At 43.0% G+C, this 16,249-nt stretch overlaps 1 protein-coding gene and 1 long non-coding RNA gene across 2 annotated transcripts; both read right to left on the bottom strand.

Moving 5' to 3' along the window:
• Positions 1-1,403: 1,403 nt before the first annotated feature.
• LOC120679948 (peroxygenase-like) lies at positions 1,404-4,623 on the bottom strand. Its single transcript, XM_039961607.1, has 7 exons — positions 3,290-4,623; positions 3,050-3,198; positions 2,822-2,971; positions 2,490-2,575; positions 2,129-2,223; positions 1,906-2,031; positions 1,404-1,784 (listed from the first exon to the last, which is right to left on the bottom strand). The coding sequence occupies exons 1-7, from the start codon at positions 3,355-3,357 to the stop codon at positions 1,646-1,648; spliced, it is 813 nt and encodes a 270-aa protein (XP_039817541.1). The 5' UTR covers positions 3,358-4,623; the 3' UTR covers positions 1,404-1,645.
• Positions 4,624-9,053: 4,430 nt separating this feature from the next.
• LOC120680237 lies at positions 9,054-10,761 on the bottom strand. The gene is made up of 3 exons (XR_005677557.1): positions 10,361-10,761; positions 10,215-10,289; positions 9,054-9,495 (listed from the first exon to the last, which is right to left on the bottom strand). It is a non-coding gene; the product is annotated as an uncharacterized LOC120680237 (long non-coding RNA).
• Positions 10,762-16,249: the final 5,488 nt, after the last annotated feature.

Raw genomic sequence — 16,249 nt, 5'->3', positions numbered from 1 at the left:
GCATTGTAAAAAAGTTCGGAAGGGATATCAGCTCAATATTGACTTGAATAATTAACGTGTTTTGTGCAAATAAATCACAAATTAGGGAAACTCAATAAGATACACCATTTGGTTGGGATAGAAAAAAGGTAAATGGTGTTGTTTGGTTCAGATATTGTATCGCAAACGCAAACATAATGGAAAACCAGTGGTAATGTTAACAAAGAACGCGTTCTTGTACGTAATAGAAGTGCAGAACTGCAGAAGGAGGCCGGTCCACTCCTGTGCAAGCCCATGTAACAGAGGAAGAGACGTAAGGTTGGTTAACCATTGCAATCTAAATTCAAAATGGGAAAATCCGGTTAAAATAAGTTTTAGTTGCACCATTATATTCACAATAAATTTTACTAAGTAAAATAATTTGTTGGTGAAGAGATGGGACAATTGTTCCACCTTCAGTAAAGTAGAAATTGTTGCAGAACAAATACAATTATTCCATAAAAATAAAATTTATTCTAAGAAGAAATGAAAATGATTATAAACAAAACAAAATAGTTATGAAAAAAGAAATTATTCCAGACAAATGTTCTTGAGAAAATAAAATTATCTCAAGAAAAAAATAAATAAATATAATTAAGTAGGATCTATTTTTGAAGATTGATAGTAAAAGCACAACAAAGCTATCAATATGGGTTACCTGTTTTTATATATAGTTTTTGTGTGAATTTAAGTTTGCACGTACTTCCTTCGTACCACAAAGAGTATCGTTTGGCATTCAAATTTTGTTTCATAAAGAGTATTCCTTTAAATTATAATAAAGTTCATCTAATTAAAGCAATATCAAATATCATGAAACTATTATGTAGAGAAAGGTATGGAGCCAATTAAATACTTAAGTAGATACTATTTTTCTATCTCCAATACATTTGTATTTATTAAAGATCTTGGAACAAATAAACAGTGTAGTTTTAAATCACAACTTGTTATAATTAACTAGGGATAATAAGATCATTTGCTATAGTTAATTAGAGGTAATAAGATCATTTCTTGCTACCGGTAATTTGTCTGAATTTTTCTAATCAAACACTCTTTATCAGACAGAGCGAGTATGTACGCTAGTCAGGGCGTGTAGTTTGGCCTATTTGGCTGTTCCCAGTACCCCGCTGAAATAAATGGATGGCAAAATTGGTTGGTAGACATTCCTCAAGTGTGGCTTTTGCCACAAACCACTAAAAAACCACATTTGAAGAGTGTCTCCTGGCTAATTTTGCCTAAATGGATCAACAAGGGGAGTGCTCAGGGACAAAGCGGAATGTAACCCCGCACGCATAAATAAATCGGCGTGAATTTTCCCCATTACATTAATACTACATCAGTTTCAAACTCTCAAATTTCCACAATGTTGCATAGTTCAGGCATGAACATTCGCAAAAACAAGGCATTTCTTTTGTGAGATGAAAGGAGGAGAAAATGGCGTGACAACACAAATTTGTTCAACACAAATCATAAACAAAGCACACAAGGTAATGATGTTTCCACGATACAAGTTCTTATTTTCTATAATGCTTTAGCGTTTCTTTTATAAGCACAGTCCAATGGCGAAGTTCCAGCTTTGTACTCTCAGCCCTATTTCTTGAGCTGGGCAATCCTAGGGCTCATTCCGGACTCAGGAGGATTTCTTGTTGTCTTGCAGTCGCTCAAATAGGCTCCCATCGAAAGCGCCCCGGACAGTCTCCCGCTGCAACAGGCCATCCTTATCCTTCGCCACACTGTAGAGTAACAGCCATTCACCGGCTGCAGCGACCCTGCATGGACGAGATCACAAACATCAGAAAAGGAAACTGCCAAAACAGTTTTCTTAACGAACGATAAGATCAAACATTCAGAAACAACTCAAGACTAATCGAGAATTCAGACTCATCTTACCAGCCAACGAAATCATACATATTGCGGTTTCCTTTAAGCATGGAAAACAATTCCTCTAACGTCAAAGCATCCGGATGCGTTCGGCCATACTTGCTAAATATAGCATCGAACTTTGATGGATCAAACCTGTGCAACATTGAGAAAGCAGGCATAAAACTTGTCAGAAATTGTGTGGCTGGAATCAGGCACTTGGACAGTACTGATTTGAGTTAGGCGTACGCACCTCCCTTCAGTATCATAGGATTCAGAATCACTCCCATGCTTGCCCTTGTAGATGTTCTTGATATGGATGGGGAGCAAAGGGGAAGGCAACCAACCCTGCATTCAGAAACAGTTTTCAGTTCACCTGAAAACATACCGTATTTTATATGTGAATGAAAAATAAACAATGTCCAATCTAGTCTAGCTAGAAAGGAACAGAAAGTGATGGGACACCCAAGATTTTCCAAAAACTGAAGTCTGAAGGATGAGTAGTCTCAGCAACTTGATTGAGATGCCTAGCTAGTCACGCAAAGCTAAAGCAGCTAGATTTCAGAAAGGAACCATGCATCTGCAGAGTGCAGAGAAGTAGTTGACAACGTTACCTGCTGAGTGGGAAAGGTGAGGAGGAGGTTGATCAGTATAGAGCCGAAGAACGATACTGGGAGCCCGCACCCTATGGCACGGAGGCCTGGAAAAAAGCAGCAATTTGACACGAGCATGAAACATCACCATCACAAACAGCATAATCAGCCAGTATTTAGTATCCATAAACAGAATGTTTTTTGCCCCTACGCAATGCAAACACTAGAGATTTTATTCTCACGCAACGTCAGACCACTACTGGTCATGAACTCTGAATCGCTACTGCTTCATCTTTTTCTGAAAGGGGAAAGACTGATCGATCAGTGATGACGGTTGGGTTGGCCACACCTACCTTGAAACGTCTCCCAGGGGTAGATGATGCCGTCGCCGTTGCGGTCGAAGAAGGCGGCGTGCTGCTGAAGCACGGTCAGGCCGCGGGGGTCGCGCCCCCTGGTCCCCTGCGGGTGGCTCGGGTCCACCGCCTCCAGAGCCCGCGCGAGATCTGCGAACAAATTCAGAATGCTTGAGCTGGATCATGGCAGGAATGAACGACAGTGTTCTGTTCTGCAGTGGAAGATACATGGCTTGGGAAGCTGCTCGTGCAGGCTGGGGTTGAGCCTCCGCTCCCGGGTGACGGGCGCGTGGGGCGCCTCCGTCTCCATGGACGCGTCCTCCGGCACCGACGAGAAGGACGACGACATGCTCGCTCGCGGACTGAGCTTGCAGGAGCTGCGGAAACGAACAGCGGCGAGGAAACGAGATCGGATTCGGGAGCACAGGAGGAGGAAGAAGAAGAAGAAGAAGGATCAGGATCCGGTACCTTCGGAGGCGGGGAACGGCGAGACGGGAGCACCGCGCGGGGAGGCTCGAGACGAGTTGCAGAGTCATGCGTGTGTGTGCGCGATGAAACCGACGCACGCACGCCTCGGTGCCCGCTCCGCTCCCTTTTTAATGCCCTTTCCTCCCGCGTTGCGTGGCGAAGGCGAACCACACGGAAAGCCCCGAGTGCTGCCACGGGAACCGGCGGAAAGCGGCGGCCCGCACCGAACGGGAAAGTGCTCGGCCGGAACGGTGTGCGAGGCCACTGAAACTCGAGAAAGTGGCCACATGCTCGGCGTTTCTGTGCGTGGGACGTGGCATCCTTGCTTGCACGATTTGGATTGCGTACGTTGGTGTGCGTGACGATTTTTAAACTTTTGCTTCGTGCTCGGCACCGGCAGGCAGGTCGTTTCTCGCTTCCTCCCAGTTTTCAAACCTTTTAAAGCCGGAGATCTGGTGAGAACGTCTCCGGGTTTTGTGTAGAAATAATGGAGTGCCGCGGTTTTCGAAGCTGGGAGTGCGCGGCGAATGTAGCGTCTGTCGATGTTCGTGGCACGCGTGGCTGGCAACCTGGCGAGGGCCAGGATGGACGCGTGGCTGCGTGTCACTTTGGCACTGTGATGTCACTAATTGGGCCGAGATTTTCTTTCCTGACATGCGCTTTTGTCTGTGTTGGAACTGTGTTCGGTTCTTGGCCCAGGTGTCCTTCAAACTTCTCCAGGATACAAGTTCCATCTAGAAAAATTCCACACATATACACATCTTAATCTAATTTTATGACTTTTCTCCGTTAGATCTAGGTTTTGACCTTACAAAATAGGTTTTCTTTTCATCCCTACCCTGAGCTCCACAAAAGGCCTTGTTAGAAATGGAAAGGAAAGAGGCAACACAATGCCCCTGTGAGAGAGTCATTTGAGGAGTAAAGATATGTTTTGATTTGAAAACCTTTCAAAATTTCCAAGTTATTTAAGTAGGGGAAATAAATTTGATTTGATAAACTACAGCGGTGTAAAGATTCTGAGAGGAAGCTTGAGAGAAACATCGGCTATGCAAGACCTATACCAGAAAAGTTTGCCACGATCTCCAATTTGCTATGTCCTTCATCTGTCAGGTGCTCTAGGCTTTAACTACCGGATGCATTGTTGTGGTTTCATCTTGATTCAGCTACCAGTTATAAAGTGTCATGGTTGTCATATGGGGGTGTCGGTAGTCCATAAGGAAACATGATTCTGCTAAGAAACTCGAAGAAAGACATCGGCTATGAAAAAGCACCATCACAAAGCTACGGTGTGGAGTCCATGAAGTGATCAAGCAGATGGAGTTCATGATGGATTTATGAAGTTTCGAAGAACGAAGCCTTCATACTCGGGGGGGGGGGGGGGGGGGGGGGCCTTGTGTTGACACCGGACTTTGTCAGTAAATCCAATGTAATCTGAAGTATGGCGATCATCGGCAACTAGTATGCATCGGTAGGGATCACATGCGATGAGCAGACATGCATACTGATGATTCACAAGTTTGTTTGGAGTATATGGAAGAAAGCTGCGATGAGCAGGCATGCATACTGATGATTCACAAGTTTGTATGGAGTATATGGAAGAAAGCTGATGATTTGATATCAAGGAAGGATACAATCGGTCAAGGAAGCTTTATTACAAAGGACTCTACAAAAGGAAAATTAGAGTCTGTGTATCTTAATGTTTCCTTTTGTTTAGATATTCCTTGTTAGGCGAGTTTTGTGTCAAGCCCAGGCCCCAGCTATTGTAAAAGACATCTCTCGATCAATACAACTCGACGCATCGCCACCCTTTACTTTCCCGTTCTGTTTCTATTTTACCACCGGTGGAACTTGGCACCTGACGTGGGGCTGCATCACTTTGATCTCCAGAGAAGGGGTACGTCCAAAATTCCTCCGGCCTAATTTATCGAGTATACTTGATCTAAGATTTATGGCGCATCGCTTCTATGGCGATCTAGTTTACTCACAGTTGGCGGTCGATATCAGTGATTTTCGCCGCCAACGCTCCACCTGACTTCATGAAATATAGGCCATAACCATTATTACTAACGAGTTCCACAAGTTTTGGTGCATATTTGATCTCAGGAACAACATATCCAAAATTGACCCAAAACATACACTGTTTGGACTGGAAGACCCGAATCCGGCCAAGCAGCATACTTTCTGTGGAATCTTGGCATGAGATTTTACCAGTATCATCCAAAGGGAGAGATCAAGCCATTCCAATGGGGTGAACCTCAAAATGTACAAGTTAAACCTGGAAGGCTTGAACCCATATCCAAAGTGAAGGCATCCTGGGCCATGATCAGAGCACAAACTTCCACCCCGTCAAGGATGGATCTATGACCAGAGAGGATTGTGTCGGTGCAATGGAGGGCCGAAATCCCTCCAGAGCCAGGCTGCCCGGCCCAAGAAAAGTCGGTTTGACAAACCGCCTTTTGCACCGACCTCTAGAGAGCATCAGGAGCGTCCATCCGAAGGCGGTGTTCGAGTGGCGCACTTTGCAGCCCCTCAAGTCGCCCTTTCACGTGGAGTTTAAGCCAAGAAAGTGGCTGCGTACCTTTGCAGCGATCTGAAGAACCGACCTCTGCAGCACTATAAAAGGGACCCCTCACCCCTCATTCAAGACACGGTAAATTGGAGCAAGTCCAAGGTGAAGCGTAGCGCTCCACATATCTTTAGAAATAGGGAGAGAGGCGAGGTGAGAGTCTGGAGAGGAGCCGGAGTGTCGGCCCCTCTCTAACTTTGTGCCTCCGAGGAATGAAGCTTCGATTCGAGTAATTTCCTCTTCTTTCGTCAGTATTACTTTCTTTTTTGCTTTATTAGTACTGGAATACTTGATCTCTCTAGTTGCGGGATCCCTTGTCCGCATGGGAAGCAAGTTCTATCCATTTGGGGTTTCTTCTTGCCTTAACGTGAGGCGGAAGTCAGTGACTCCATAGTTTAGGTGTGGTACCTAGACTTGGTTAGTTACCTTGGGTTGTGTTTCACCCCATGGAACCGCAGTGGTAGGCGGCAAGTGGTGACAGCCCTGTCCGTCCTTTGTAGTCCACCACGTTCGGGTGTTTTCATAGCAGTAGTTGCCGAAGGAATGTCGGGCTCCCTTCTCACCCCTGTCTAAGCCCTTCTCTTAGGCCGCCGAAGTAACTAGAGTACAAATCAAGTATTCTTGTCAGGAGTAGTTAGTAATACGACGTTAGACTATCTCGACCTATCTTATCTGGACCTCTTCACTCCCGTCATACCCCCTGGATAAACAAGAGTCATTGCCAGTACACTTCTCGTTCCTTGTGGATTCGATATCCTGGAATACTCCCAAGTGAAAGCTACATCGGTATCCATATGCTTGCGGATTTAATCTGTTAGGCTAAGGACTGCCAACAAGCTTTCTGGCGCCGTTGCCGGGGAACGGTAGCTGTTCTAGTATCAATTCAAGTTTATCCTTGTATCATCCACCTTTCCCATGGACTCCATTACCCTTCGCGACTTCTCGGCTCCAAGCCGTAGTAGTCATGGTGAGCTTCCACCTTCACGTCATCCCATCCTTACACCAGGCTATGAGATCCGCCCTTGCATCATAGCCATGGTTCGATCACAATCTTTTTCTGGGCGCAAGGATGAAAATCCTTACACTCACCTACGTGATTTCGAGCAGAACTGCTCTATCATTTCAATACTAGGCATGCACCATGAAACCGTGAATTGGAAGCTTTTCCCATTCTCGTTGACTGGTCATGCCAGACCGTAGGAAGCGTAGAGGGTGATTGGAATATTCCGAAAGACAAGTTTTGTCTCCGCTACTTCCACAAAAAGAAGATTGTTGCCCTTCGTGTTGAAGTTCTAACTTTCAAGCAACGAGAAGAAGAATCTCTAGGAGCAGCATGGGCTCGTTTTACCGAGCTGATTTCTTCTGGCCCAGACTTGCGTATACCCGAGGCTATGCAATTACAACACTTTTCCTATGGCTTTAGAACAGATAGCGCGACCTATTTAGACAAGGCCTCCGGAGGGTCCTTCTTGCACAAAACTATAAGTGAAGCCAAAGCCATCCTTAATAGGATCCTTCAGAATACTGAGTATACCGGAATATATGAAGACCCACCTGAAGAATCTCGAGAGCCCACTCGAAGAGCGGAACCTTCTGCCCAATCTCCAACACCCTGCCCACAAAAGATTTTCGAACCAAAATTTTCCACCTCAAATCCTGAGCCCTTTAGCGAAAATCATCGACCTTTCTTCTTGTCCATGTTTAACGACGATGAATCAACAATGTACGGTGATGTCTCATCATTACCAAAGGAAGAAAGTGATGCTGATGGAGAATCTGAGGTAGTGACTCCCGAACCTGAGGAAGAATCCTTGTCCAAAACTGATCAAGTAAAGGAGGATTCATCATTCCCTAACATGGAGTTCCAATTCTCGAAGGACGAGTTTGGATTTTCTGATGACGAGTTCAAAGCTTCTATCTCTCCAAGTTCCTCCAAATCCGAAGAATCATATCAATGCCTTGATCCATTTTATGACTCCAAGGAAAAATCTCTTCTTCTTGACCAGGGGCAATCCAAGGATTTCCATATCGAAGGCATTGACTTTGATACACCTCATGAGTATTATAAGCTAGAGCATGATGTTGAAAATGTTTGCTCTATGGATACTCTTGAGGCAGTGGACTCCATGTCGGATTCGAAAGTCAATAAGGAGTATGGAAGTTTCATCTTTGAAGGACCACAAGATACATACTCTTCCGATGAGACTCCATCTCCTGTTGCTATTAGCACACACACACCGAGCCTAACCATCCCATGCCCCGGCATCAGAAAAATTTCAAAAGGATGGTTGTGGATGATTTTGTTTATCATAAATATTGCAAATCTCGTTGTGGTTTGTTGTGCACATTTTGCAGCTAGATATCATGAATTTAATCCGGAGATTGGTGATGGAGGGAGCCACAATACCAAGCTAGCTGCAACATCAAGAAGAGGTTCCCAAGGTCGTGCATTTGACCAAAAACAAGCACTGCCGGGAGGTAACCCATATTTTTTTTCTAGTCTTCTATTTTTTTATTTTTTAGAAACATAAATAAATAAATAAATAAATAAATCTTTACTTTCCAATAAAATAAATTTGAAAAGAGCTTCAAGACTTAATTCTAGGACTCCCTCCCTTCGGGTATTCTTGTCATTTATGTGGTTGGTGCACACTTGTGTGCCAACCACACCCCTCTTCTCACATTCTGCGAAGTGTAACACCCGGTTTTAAGGACAAAACCGAATGCATAGCTATATGTATGTCAGGATCAAGTTCTATACATATAGAGATATTATAAGTGAATAATCAGTAACAGTGTCACGTAAAAGAGAAAAACAATAATTAAAAGATTATCAGAGTTATACAGCTTATCCTGGAAACGAAGGCTTCAAACATCACAGACAATCGACTGGGGGTTGCGTACGCCTAGAACTCAGCATCATCTTCAAAATCTTTATACACCTTCTCCTTCTAAGCAGCAATAAGCAAGGGTGAGTACACTTATGGTTGGTACTCAGCAAAGCCACAAGAAATAACCAGAATGTGATTTATATCCATCTTTAAGTTAAATTAATCATGTGAGGGTCCAAGCCGCTCTTGACCGTGAGCACGGCTAACCGGTTAGTTTTAACTTTGCAGAGGTTGTACACTTTCACCACAATTCGCGTAAAAGCTCCGAACAACTTTGAACCCAACCACGCATGTGCTAGCTAGGCACAATATCACACTTTCGACGTGTGATTGCATAGGGACGCTACGAGGCTTTTAAAAAGATTCCCTAACAAATGACAATCCGCTAAGGTTTCAAGCCAAAGCAGAGCATAACCCTCCCTGATGGTCAGCTCCTTAGCAAAGGCCGCTACCCCAAGAGGACCGGGCTATTCCCCATCGATGCATCCCCTCTTGCCCTTTCGGTAAGACTGTAACAAGCTAGAGTTTCTAATTAATTAGCCAAGACCAGAGCCATATAATATTGTGGTTGTACTGTTTTCCTGGGTGGTTCTCCATGTTCAAATTAAACAAAGTATTCTTGTAAACAAGTATAGATAGAAGTATGGTTAGGGTCACTTGCCTTTCACCAACAAAAAACTACTCTTACTGTTCTTCAACTCTTGCTCACTTGGAATTCTTGATTCTTCAAGCTTCGAACAATGATTCTTCTACTCGAATCAATCATCGGGCAACATACAAAGCAAACAATAGATACAACTAAGAACAATACACCAAAACAAAAGATAGACTTAAAAAGAATGCACTAAAGGATAGGGCTCGTTGCTAAGGTTACGAGAACGCAAGAAACACGAAAAACGGAGTTACGTTCGAAAAGATACAACTATCTAAAGATTTTGAATTATAAAAGAAAATAAAAAAAATAAACTTTATTTATTTTAATTAGAAACCACAAGTGAAGGACATTTAAAAAAATATCCTTGATTATAAATAACTCACATTATATTTGTATTTATAAAATCAAAGTAAAACTTAGTCAAATTTTATTCATCAAGTTTCAGTATAAATTAAACCAGTTAACTATTTAACTAGCTAAATAGAAAACATACATATGAGAACATCTAAGCGTGAAATTTTGTGATCCATGGTTTAAACTAAACAAATTATTTAAAAGACATATTATTATTATTTATTAAATTAACATTAATTGTGAAAACCGATGTACAACTCTAATTAGATTTTAATTAGAAACCCAGCTAGTTTAAATAAGTATTAATCAAATTGATTCTTAATTTATTTATAAAACCCGAACTACGAAACAACTACACTACTAAGCTATAGCTCGTGCTAAAACAAATCTAAAGCAACGATATCGAACTAAAACGGAGCTAAAACGTAGAGTCTATGAGCTAGATAAGATTAGAAGAACCTTATTGCAGAAAACTCATAGATTTCTGTTCATGGCCTTCGGAGCTCTTGTGCTTCAAATTGCTGCTGCCGATTCCTTGCACGAGGGACTCAAGTGAGTAGGGGAAAACGGATAGGGTGATGAGGGAAATCCACTTGAGGGCTTACCCACGGCGAAACATGAAGGATTGGGGTGGATTCGGCGGGGAAGCTCGGCAGCGGTGGTCTGCTCTGTCCCGGCGGCAGAAGGGGCGCATGGCTGACCACGACTCCTACTGTGCGACGGTGGCCGGTGATGGCTTGCTTCTAGGCGACGGGGATGCAGGAGAGGCGCACGATCTGACGGCTTCGCGAAGAGGCGGCCGCGCTGCAGGGGGTGTGCGCGCGAGACAAAGGCGCGGACTCTTCCTAGGGCAACTCAGGGATAGATGCAACAGGGCGATCTGGAGGGAGCCGGGCTTGTGACTCCCAGCGGCGGCGCAGGGGGGAAAAGGGTGGGATCGCAGGGAGGCGCAGGAAGGATCGCAGGGAGGCTTTGCCTCGTGGTTATATGGCAAGGCATCAGGGTGGCATGCAGTGGCGAAGCTACGTGTTGGCGTTGGGGTCAGCCGACCCCGACGATCTACGAAGAAGCGCTTGTACCCAGCATTTTTTCACCACGTTGGACCCCAGTAAAAAAATTGCATGACCCCAGTCCAGCAGCCCAGCACAGGCACCGCATGTAATTATAGATGGGCCCAAGCCTCAAGCCAATGTCTACGTACAACAACAAGCCAGGCACACAGGCGCACACTGCTTGGCCCATGTCCACACCAGGCCACAAGGGTCCAATACTCCAATCGGTAGACCAAAAGACAGGATCACAACTTGGAAAAAATAGATCCACTCTTCCCCTTCTCTCTGGTTTTTCATCTTGCTCCGGCCTGGCGAGGCGGCGACCCGCCCTAAGCTTGTGCATCCATCTTGCCATCTCGTGCATCCTCTCCTCGTTTCATCGATCACCGTGATTGGAGCCTAGGAGGTACCAGGTAACCTCAACTCCTCGGCGTCATTGCAAAGGTAGGATAAAGACATCTTAGAGGCCATGTTAGAGGTGAAGTTAACCAAGCAAAAATTTCAGCAAATTAGAGATGACGGCTGGGACTCTTTATTGGAGGCCGTATACTCCTTTTGTGAAGAACATGGCATTCCTAAGGTTGATATGGAGGAGGACTATATTTATCGTCATAATCCAAGAAAAAAGACCAATCGCACCAACTATCAACATTATAGATATGATTGCTTGAATCCAATTATTGACTTGCAGCTTGCAGAGTTTAGTGACCGTTTTAATGAGGTGAATTCTAAACTGCGAGTTCAGTGACCGTTTTAATGAGGTGAATTCTAAACTACTTACTCAGATTGCTGCTTTTAGTCCCAAAAATTCTTTTGAGGCTTTCAAAGTTGAGAGCTTGATGGAGTTGGCTAAGTCGTACCCCGATGATTTTAATTCAACACAATTGAAGGATCTTGGACTTGTGCTTCCTATTTACATTGATAATGTGTGAGCTGATGAAAGATTTGCCAATTTGGATAATATTTCTGAACTTGCTAAGCTGATGGTGCGGACAAAAAAGGATCTTGCTTTTTCTTTGGTCTACCGGCTTCTCAAGTTAATACTAGTTCTTCCTGTTGCCACGCATCGATTGAGAGATGCTTTTCAGCAATGAAAATTGTAAAGACAATATTGCGAAATCGTGTTGGTGATGAATTTATGAGTCATTGTATCATATGCTTTGTAGAACAAGGATTTTTAGCCACAATTCCAATCGAAGATGTAATTGTTCGCTTTAACACGATGGAGGACCGTAACCATAGAGGGTAGCCATAGGACTGAATGCTTACTTTGTATTTGTCACAATATGTGAATGTTCTTTATCATACCATTTTATCGATATTAATATTTTGCATGGTATTATATTTTACCAAATTTGTATTGTAACTTTATAAGTTTGTGCCGACCCCGGTGGCATTTTATCCTGGCTTCGCCCCTGGTGGCATGCTATGCACGACCCGGGCGGTTGCGTGCACGGTTTGGACTCTGTTTGAGATCAGGTTTTGCACGAGAGAAAGAAAGTGGGGCAGACTAGCAGGTCCACGAGTCAGTGAGGAAAGATGGAAAGAAAATAAAAGAGGATGTCAGCTGTAGAACAAAGAGGGAATTGGGAGAGGAGAGCAAGGTAAACACGTGATTACGTTGAAGGTGTTCACCCACGTTGAAGCAGCATGGACTCGGCTAAAGACTTTGGTACAAAGTGGCAATTGTTCTGGTCATTCGTGACGATGAAGCTTCTTAGCCATAAATTGAAGGCGGCGACCAGTGGCAGGGCGCCGGGGGAAGTGGATTTGGCGGGCGGGCGAAGGAGTCAGCGAAACGAACAGCCAACAACTGGCGGCCCTCGGCCTTGACAGGCTGTGATGGCTGAGGGGGGGTCGAGATGGAACTAGTATTTCAGAGCGACAGTACCGGTCGTCGGAACTGGCAGTGATGACAGCGAAATATTGCCGAAAAACACCGAAATCGAGATAAAACTCTGTTTCGGGCGTGATTTGATTGAGGTGAAGGATTAGAGAACAAAAAAACTCGATGGGACAAAACAAGTTGAGTCCAGACCGGGGATAAATGAGAAAGGATTTCAGTCCATCAGAATATATTTTCAGACTTAAAATAAATCTAGAAAAGTCTAGATAAATCTTGCAAACCATAAAAATATATCCCGAAGATCTAAAGAATTCTGGAAGATAAATTTGGGGCATGAGAAGTCCAAACAAAATACTCAGAGCTCATGAAAAGGATTTTTTGGAACCTTCGAATAAATGAATTTACCTCTTGAGATAATGAGGATCAACGCGAGAAAAATCTGGAAAAATCTTGAAAAGTCCAAAGATGGATAAACTCATTCTAAAAGATATTCACATCCTAAAATTAAATATTTTAGGGTGTGACAGAACTATCCCCTTAAACAGAATCTCATCCCGAGATTCGCAAAGGCTGGTGGCAAAAAGGAGAGATAGGGCAAAGGGACTTCATCAAGGAGACAAACATGATATCAAGGCGGGTGCCGGGAAAAGAGAGAGTTTGGATTTGGATCCTCTTCACTTGCTTTCGATCTGATCGAGCAGAAGGCACTAACGAGAGGTTCGCCAAGATCCGGTGATAGAGAAACAAATAAACAACAACCTTCCAACAAGAAGTAAAGTGAGATGACAAGATGGGTATCAAGAAAAAGAGAGAAATCGGATTTATGTCTTCTCCGCTAACTTTTGCTCTGGAAAGAGATGATATGTTGATGAGAAAAGCCAGGGATGAATGATGTCAATGCAGCCACAAGTCCTGCAACGCACCAACAAGAGAGACAAAGCATCTATCAAACAAGGACAAACAACTAGCATTAAAAGCACACCAAAACAAACACTCAAACAAGGTGGGTTTATCGTTGTACAACTGAAAGGGGAAACCTCCTAGGTATGGGTTCTATCCTAAAGCATCAGCATTCTTCATGTAGGTGTCTTTTAGCTTGCCGGTGATTCTAGCACGACCTCCACTTCTTGGTTGTAAAGATTTGGATTCTGGTGTGGTCTTCACTTGCTCAGAATTGACTTCTTGTAGTAGATCGTTACTTCCATTCGTCACGTGAGGCATAAGGTCGGACAATCTAATGTTTGTAACAAGAGAAGAGAAGGAAACCACTTTGTATATAAGGCAAAGAGATTTCAAAAATGACCATATTTGAAGTCAATGAGGAGGTGAATTGGAACCAATGGGTGTAAGGTATTCAATCATGAGAGTACAAGTGGAGAAGAAAATTGGGAGATGCAAAATCAATCAAAAGGAGGGGATAAATAGGCCAAGATAAAGGGATTAGAGAAGAGTATCATCAAGGATTCGGTAAATGAAGAAAGAATAAGAATAAACATCAAGGAAGTTAAGGATATGGTAAATAATGTTTTTTAAGCAGAACTTAGATAAATCAAGATATAGAGGAGAATGACACGGGGTAACAAAAAGGAGAGCATATTTGGCTTCATCTTCTTTCATGTCTCAACAACTGTAGATGTTTGTAGGTTTCTACTGTTGATGTTGGCATTACCTTCAACTTCTTTCTTGGTTATTGTGGTCGTCATTGGAGTAAGGTACATTGGAGAATTGGAAGCTCCAAGGTGGCAAAGCCAAAGTAGAGTCTTCCTTTCTTTGACTTGCTTCTACCTAGACGATGGTAGTGATAGCTTCTTCTTGTTGATGTTGGACCTTCAGTTTTCCCTTCTGATGTCCTCCGGTGGATTGGATAGAAAGATAGAGGATCACGAGTTGGGAGGTACAAAAGAGGAACCCATCTAGGTAACTGATGTCATTGTACACAGAAAACCCACAATATACCAACGATCATCACAAGGAAGCGAATTTGACAAGATCATAAAGACAAGCATCATCACACAAGCACAGAACTCTACCAAACAACACATAGTCAAGGAGTGATTCTACACGTTGTTAATAGAGTTAGAAGGGCTCATCCTTAGTATGTTATCTCTTCTAGCTTCATCATTGATGGCACGTGCCTCCTTCAGCTTGTCCAACGTTGACTCCACCTTCGTGATGGTAGTGGTAGTGATGAAAGTGTCATAATCTTGCTCAGGCTTCTTTGATGGTGAACTGAATTCTTCATCTAACTTGAGCAGGAATGTGGGCAGGTGGTACAATTCCAATTGCTTCGTCTTGACTCCTCATGATGAACTAGTAGTTCCATTCTTCAGATGACTTGGACAGGCATTAGGATACATGCTACGAATCATCTAAATGTTTTGAATAAAAGGACAGCGAAGAAAAGAAAAAAAACACTTTGGAATAAAGGGCTAAGGGAAAGAATTCAAAGTAACAATACTTGGAAAGCAAGGAGGGGTATAATGGGGAAGATGTATACGTCAAAAATGAACTCAAGGTGAGGATGTGGTTACAAAGATAGTAGGTTGGTTGTCAAGGGAAAATATAAAAAGATAAGTGAACAAGGAACAATGTATTTTAGCAATATCACCAACAAATCAAGAGGGGGTGAGATGCATGAGATGAGAAACACATTCATCAAAGTAGATGTATGATCAAAATCAAGAAGTGATCCAGGAGAGAAGAAAAAAAGATAAGGATTGAGGGTGTCGAAAAACAAGAAATGGTAATTGACCAAGGGTAGACAATTATCAAGGAGAGAGTAAGTCAATATACCAATATTAAAGATTTTACATTTGCGAAATAAAGAAATTGCAAAAGAAAAGGATCGGGAGAGAAAGGTGAGTTGTCAAGGTAGATTGAGAAAAGAAAACAGTGAAGGAGTGAGAATATTCACCAAAGAGGTCAAGGATAAAGTAGAAATTGTTATTATAACAAAATAGACCTTAAGAAGCGACCATTACTACCTAGGCTTACGTCATACAGTCGATACAGCTTTGATACCACTTCTGTCACACCCGGTTTTAAAGTCAAAACCGAATGCATAGCTATATGTATGCCAGGATCAAGTTCCATACAAATAGAGACATTATAAGTGAATAATCAGTAACAGTATCACGTAAAAGAGAAAAACAATAATTAAAAGATTATCAGAGTTATACAGCTTATCCTGGAAATGAAGGCTTCAAACTTCACAAGCAATCGACTGGGGGTTGCGTACGCCTAGAACTCAGCATCATCTTCAAAATCTTTATACACCTTCTCCTTCTGAGCAGTAGTAAGCAAGGGTGACTACACTTATGGTTGGTACTCAGCAAGGCCACAAGAAATAACCAGAATGTGATTTAGATCTATCTTTAAGTTAAATTAATCTTGTGAGGGTCCAAGTCGCTCTTGACCGTGAGCACGGCTAACCGGTTAGTTTTAACTCTGCAGAGGTTGTACACTTTCACCACAATTCGCGTAAATCTCCTAAGAACTTTGAACCCAACCACGCATGTGCTAGCTAGGCACAATATCACACTTCCGAGGTGTGATTGCGAAGGGATGCTACGAGGCCTTTACAAAGATTCCCTAAC

Source organism: Panicum virgatum, chromosome 6N (genome assembly GCF_016808335.1).
Source record: "Panicum virgatum strain AP13 chromosome 6N, P.virgatum_v5, whole genome shotgun sequence".
Classification (NCBI taxonomy): domain Eukaryota; kingdom Viridiplantae; phylum Streptophyta; class Magnoliopsida; order Poales; family Poaceae; genus Panicum; species Panicum virgatum.
The sequence above is the reverse complement of the archived record's forward strand: the minus strand, read 5'-3'. Positions and strand labels throughout refer to the sequence as shown.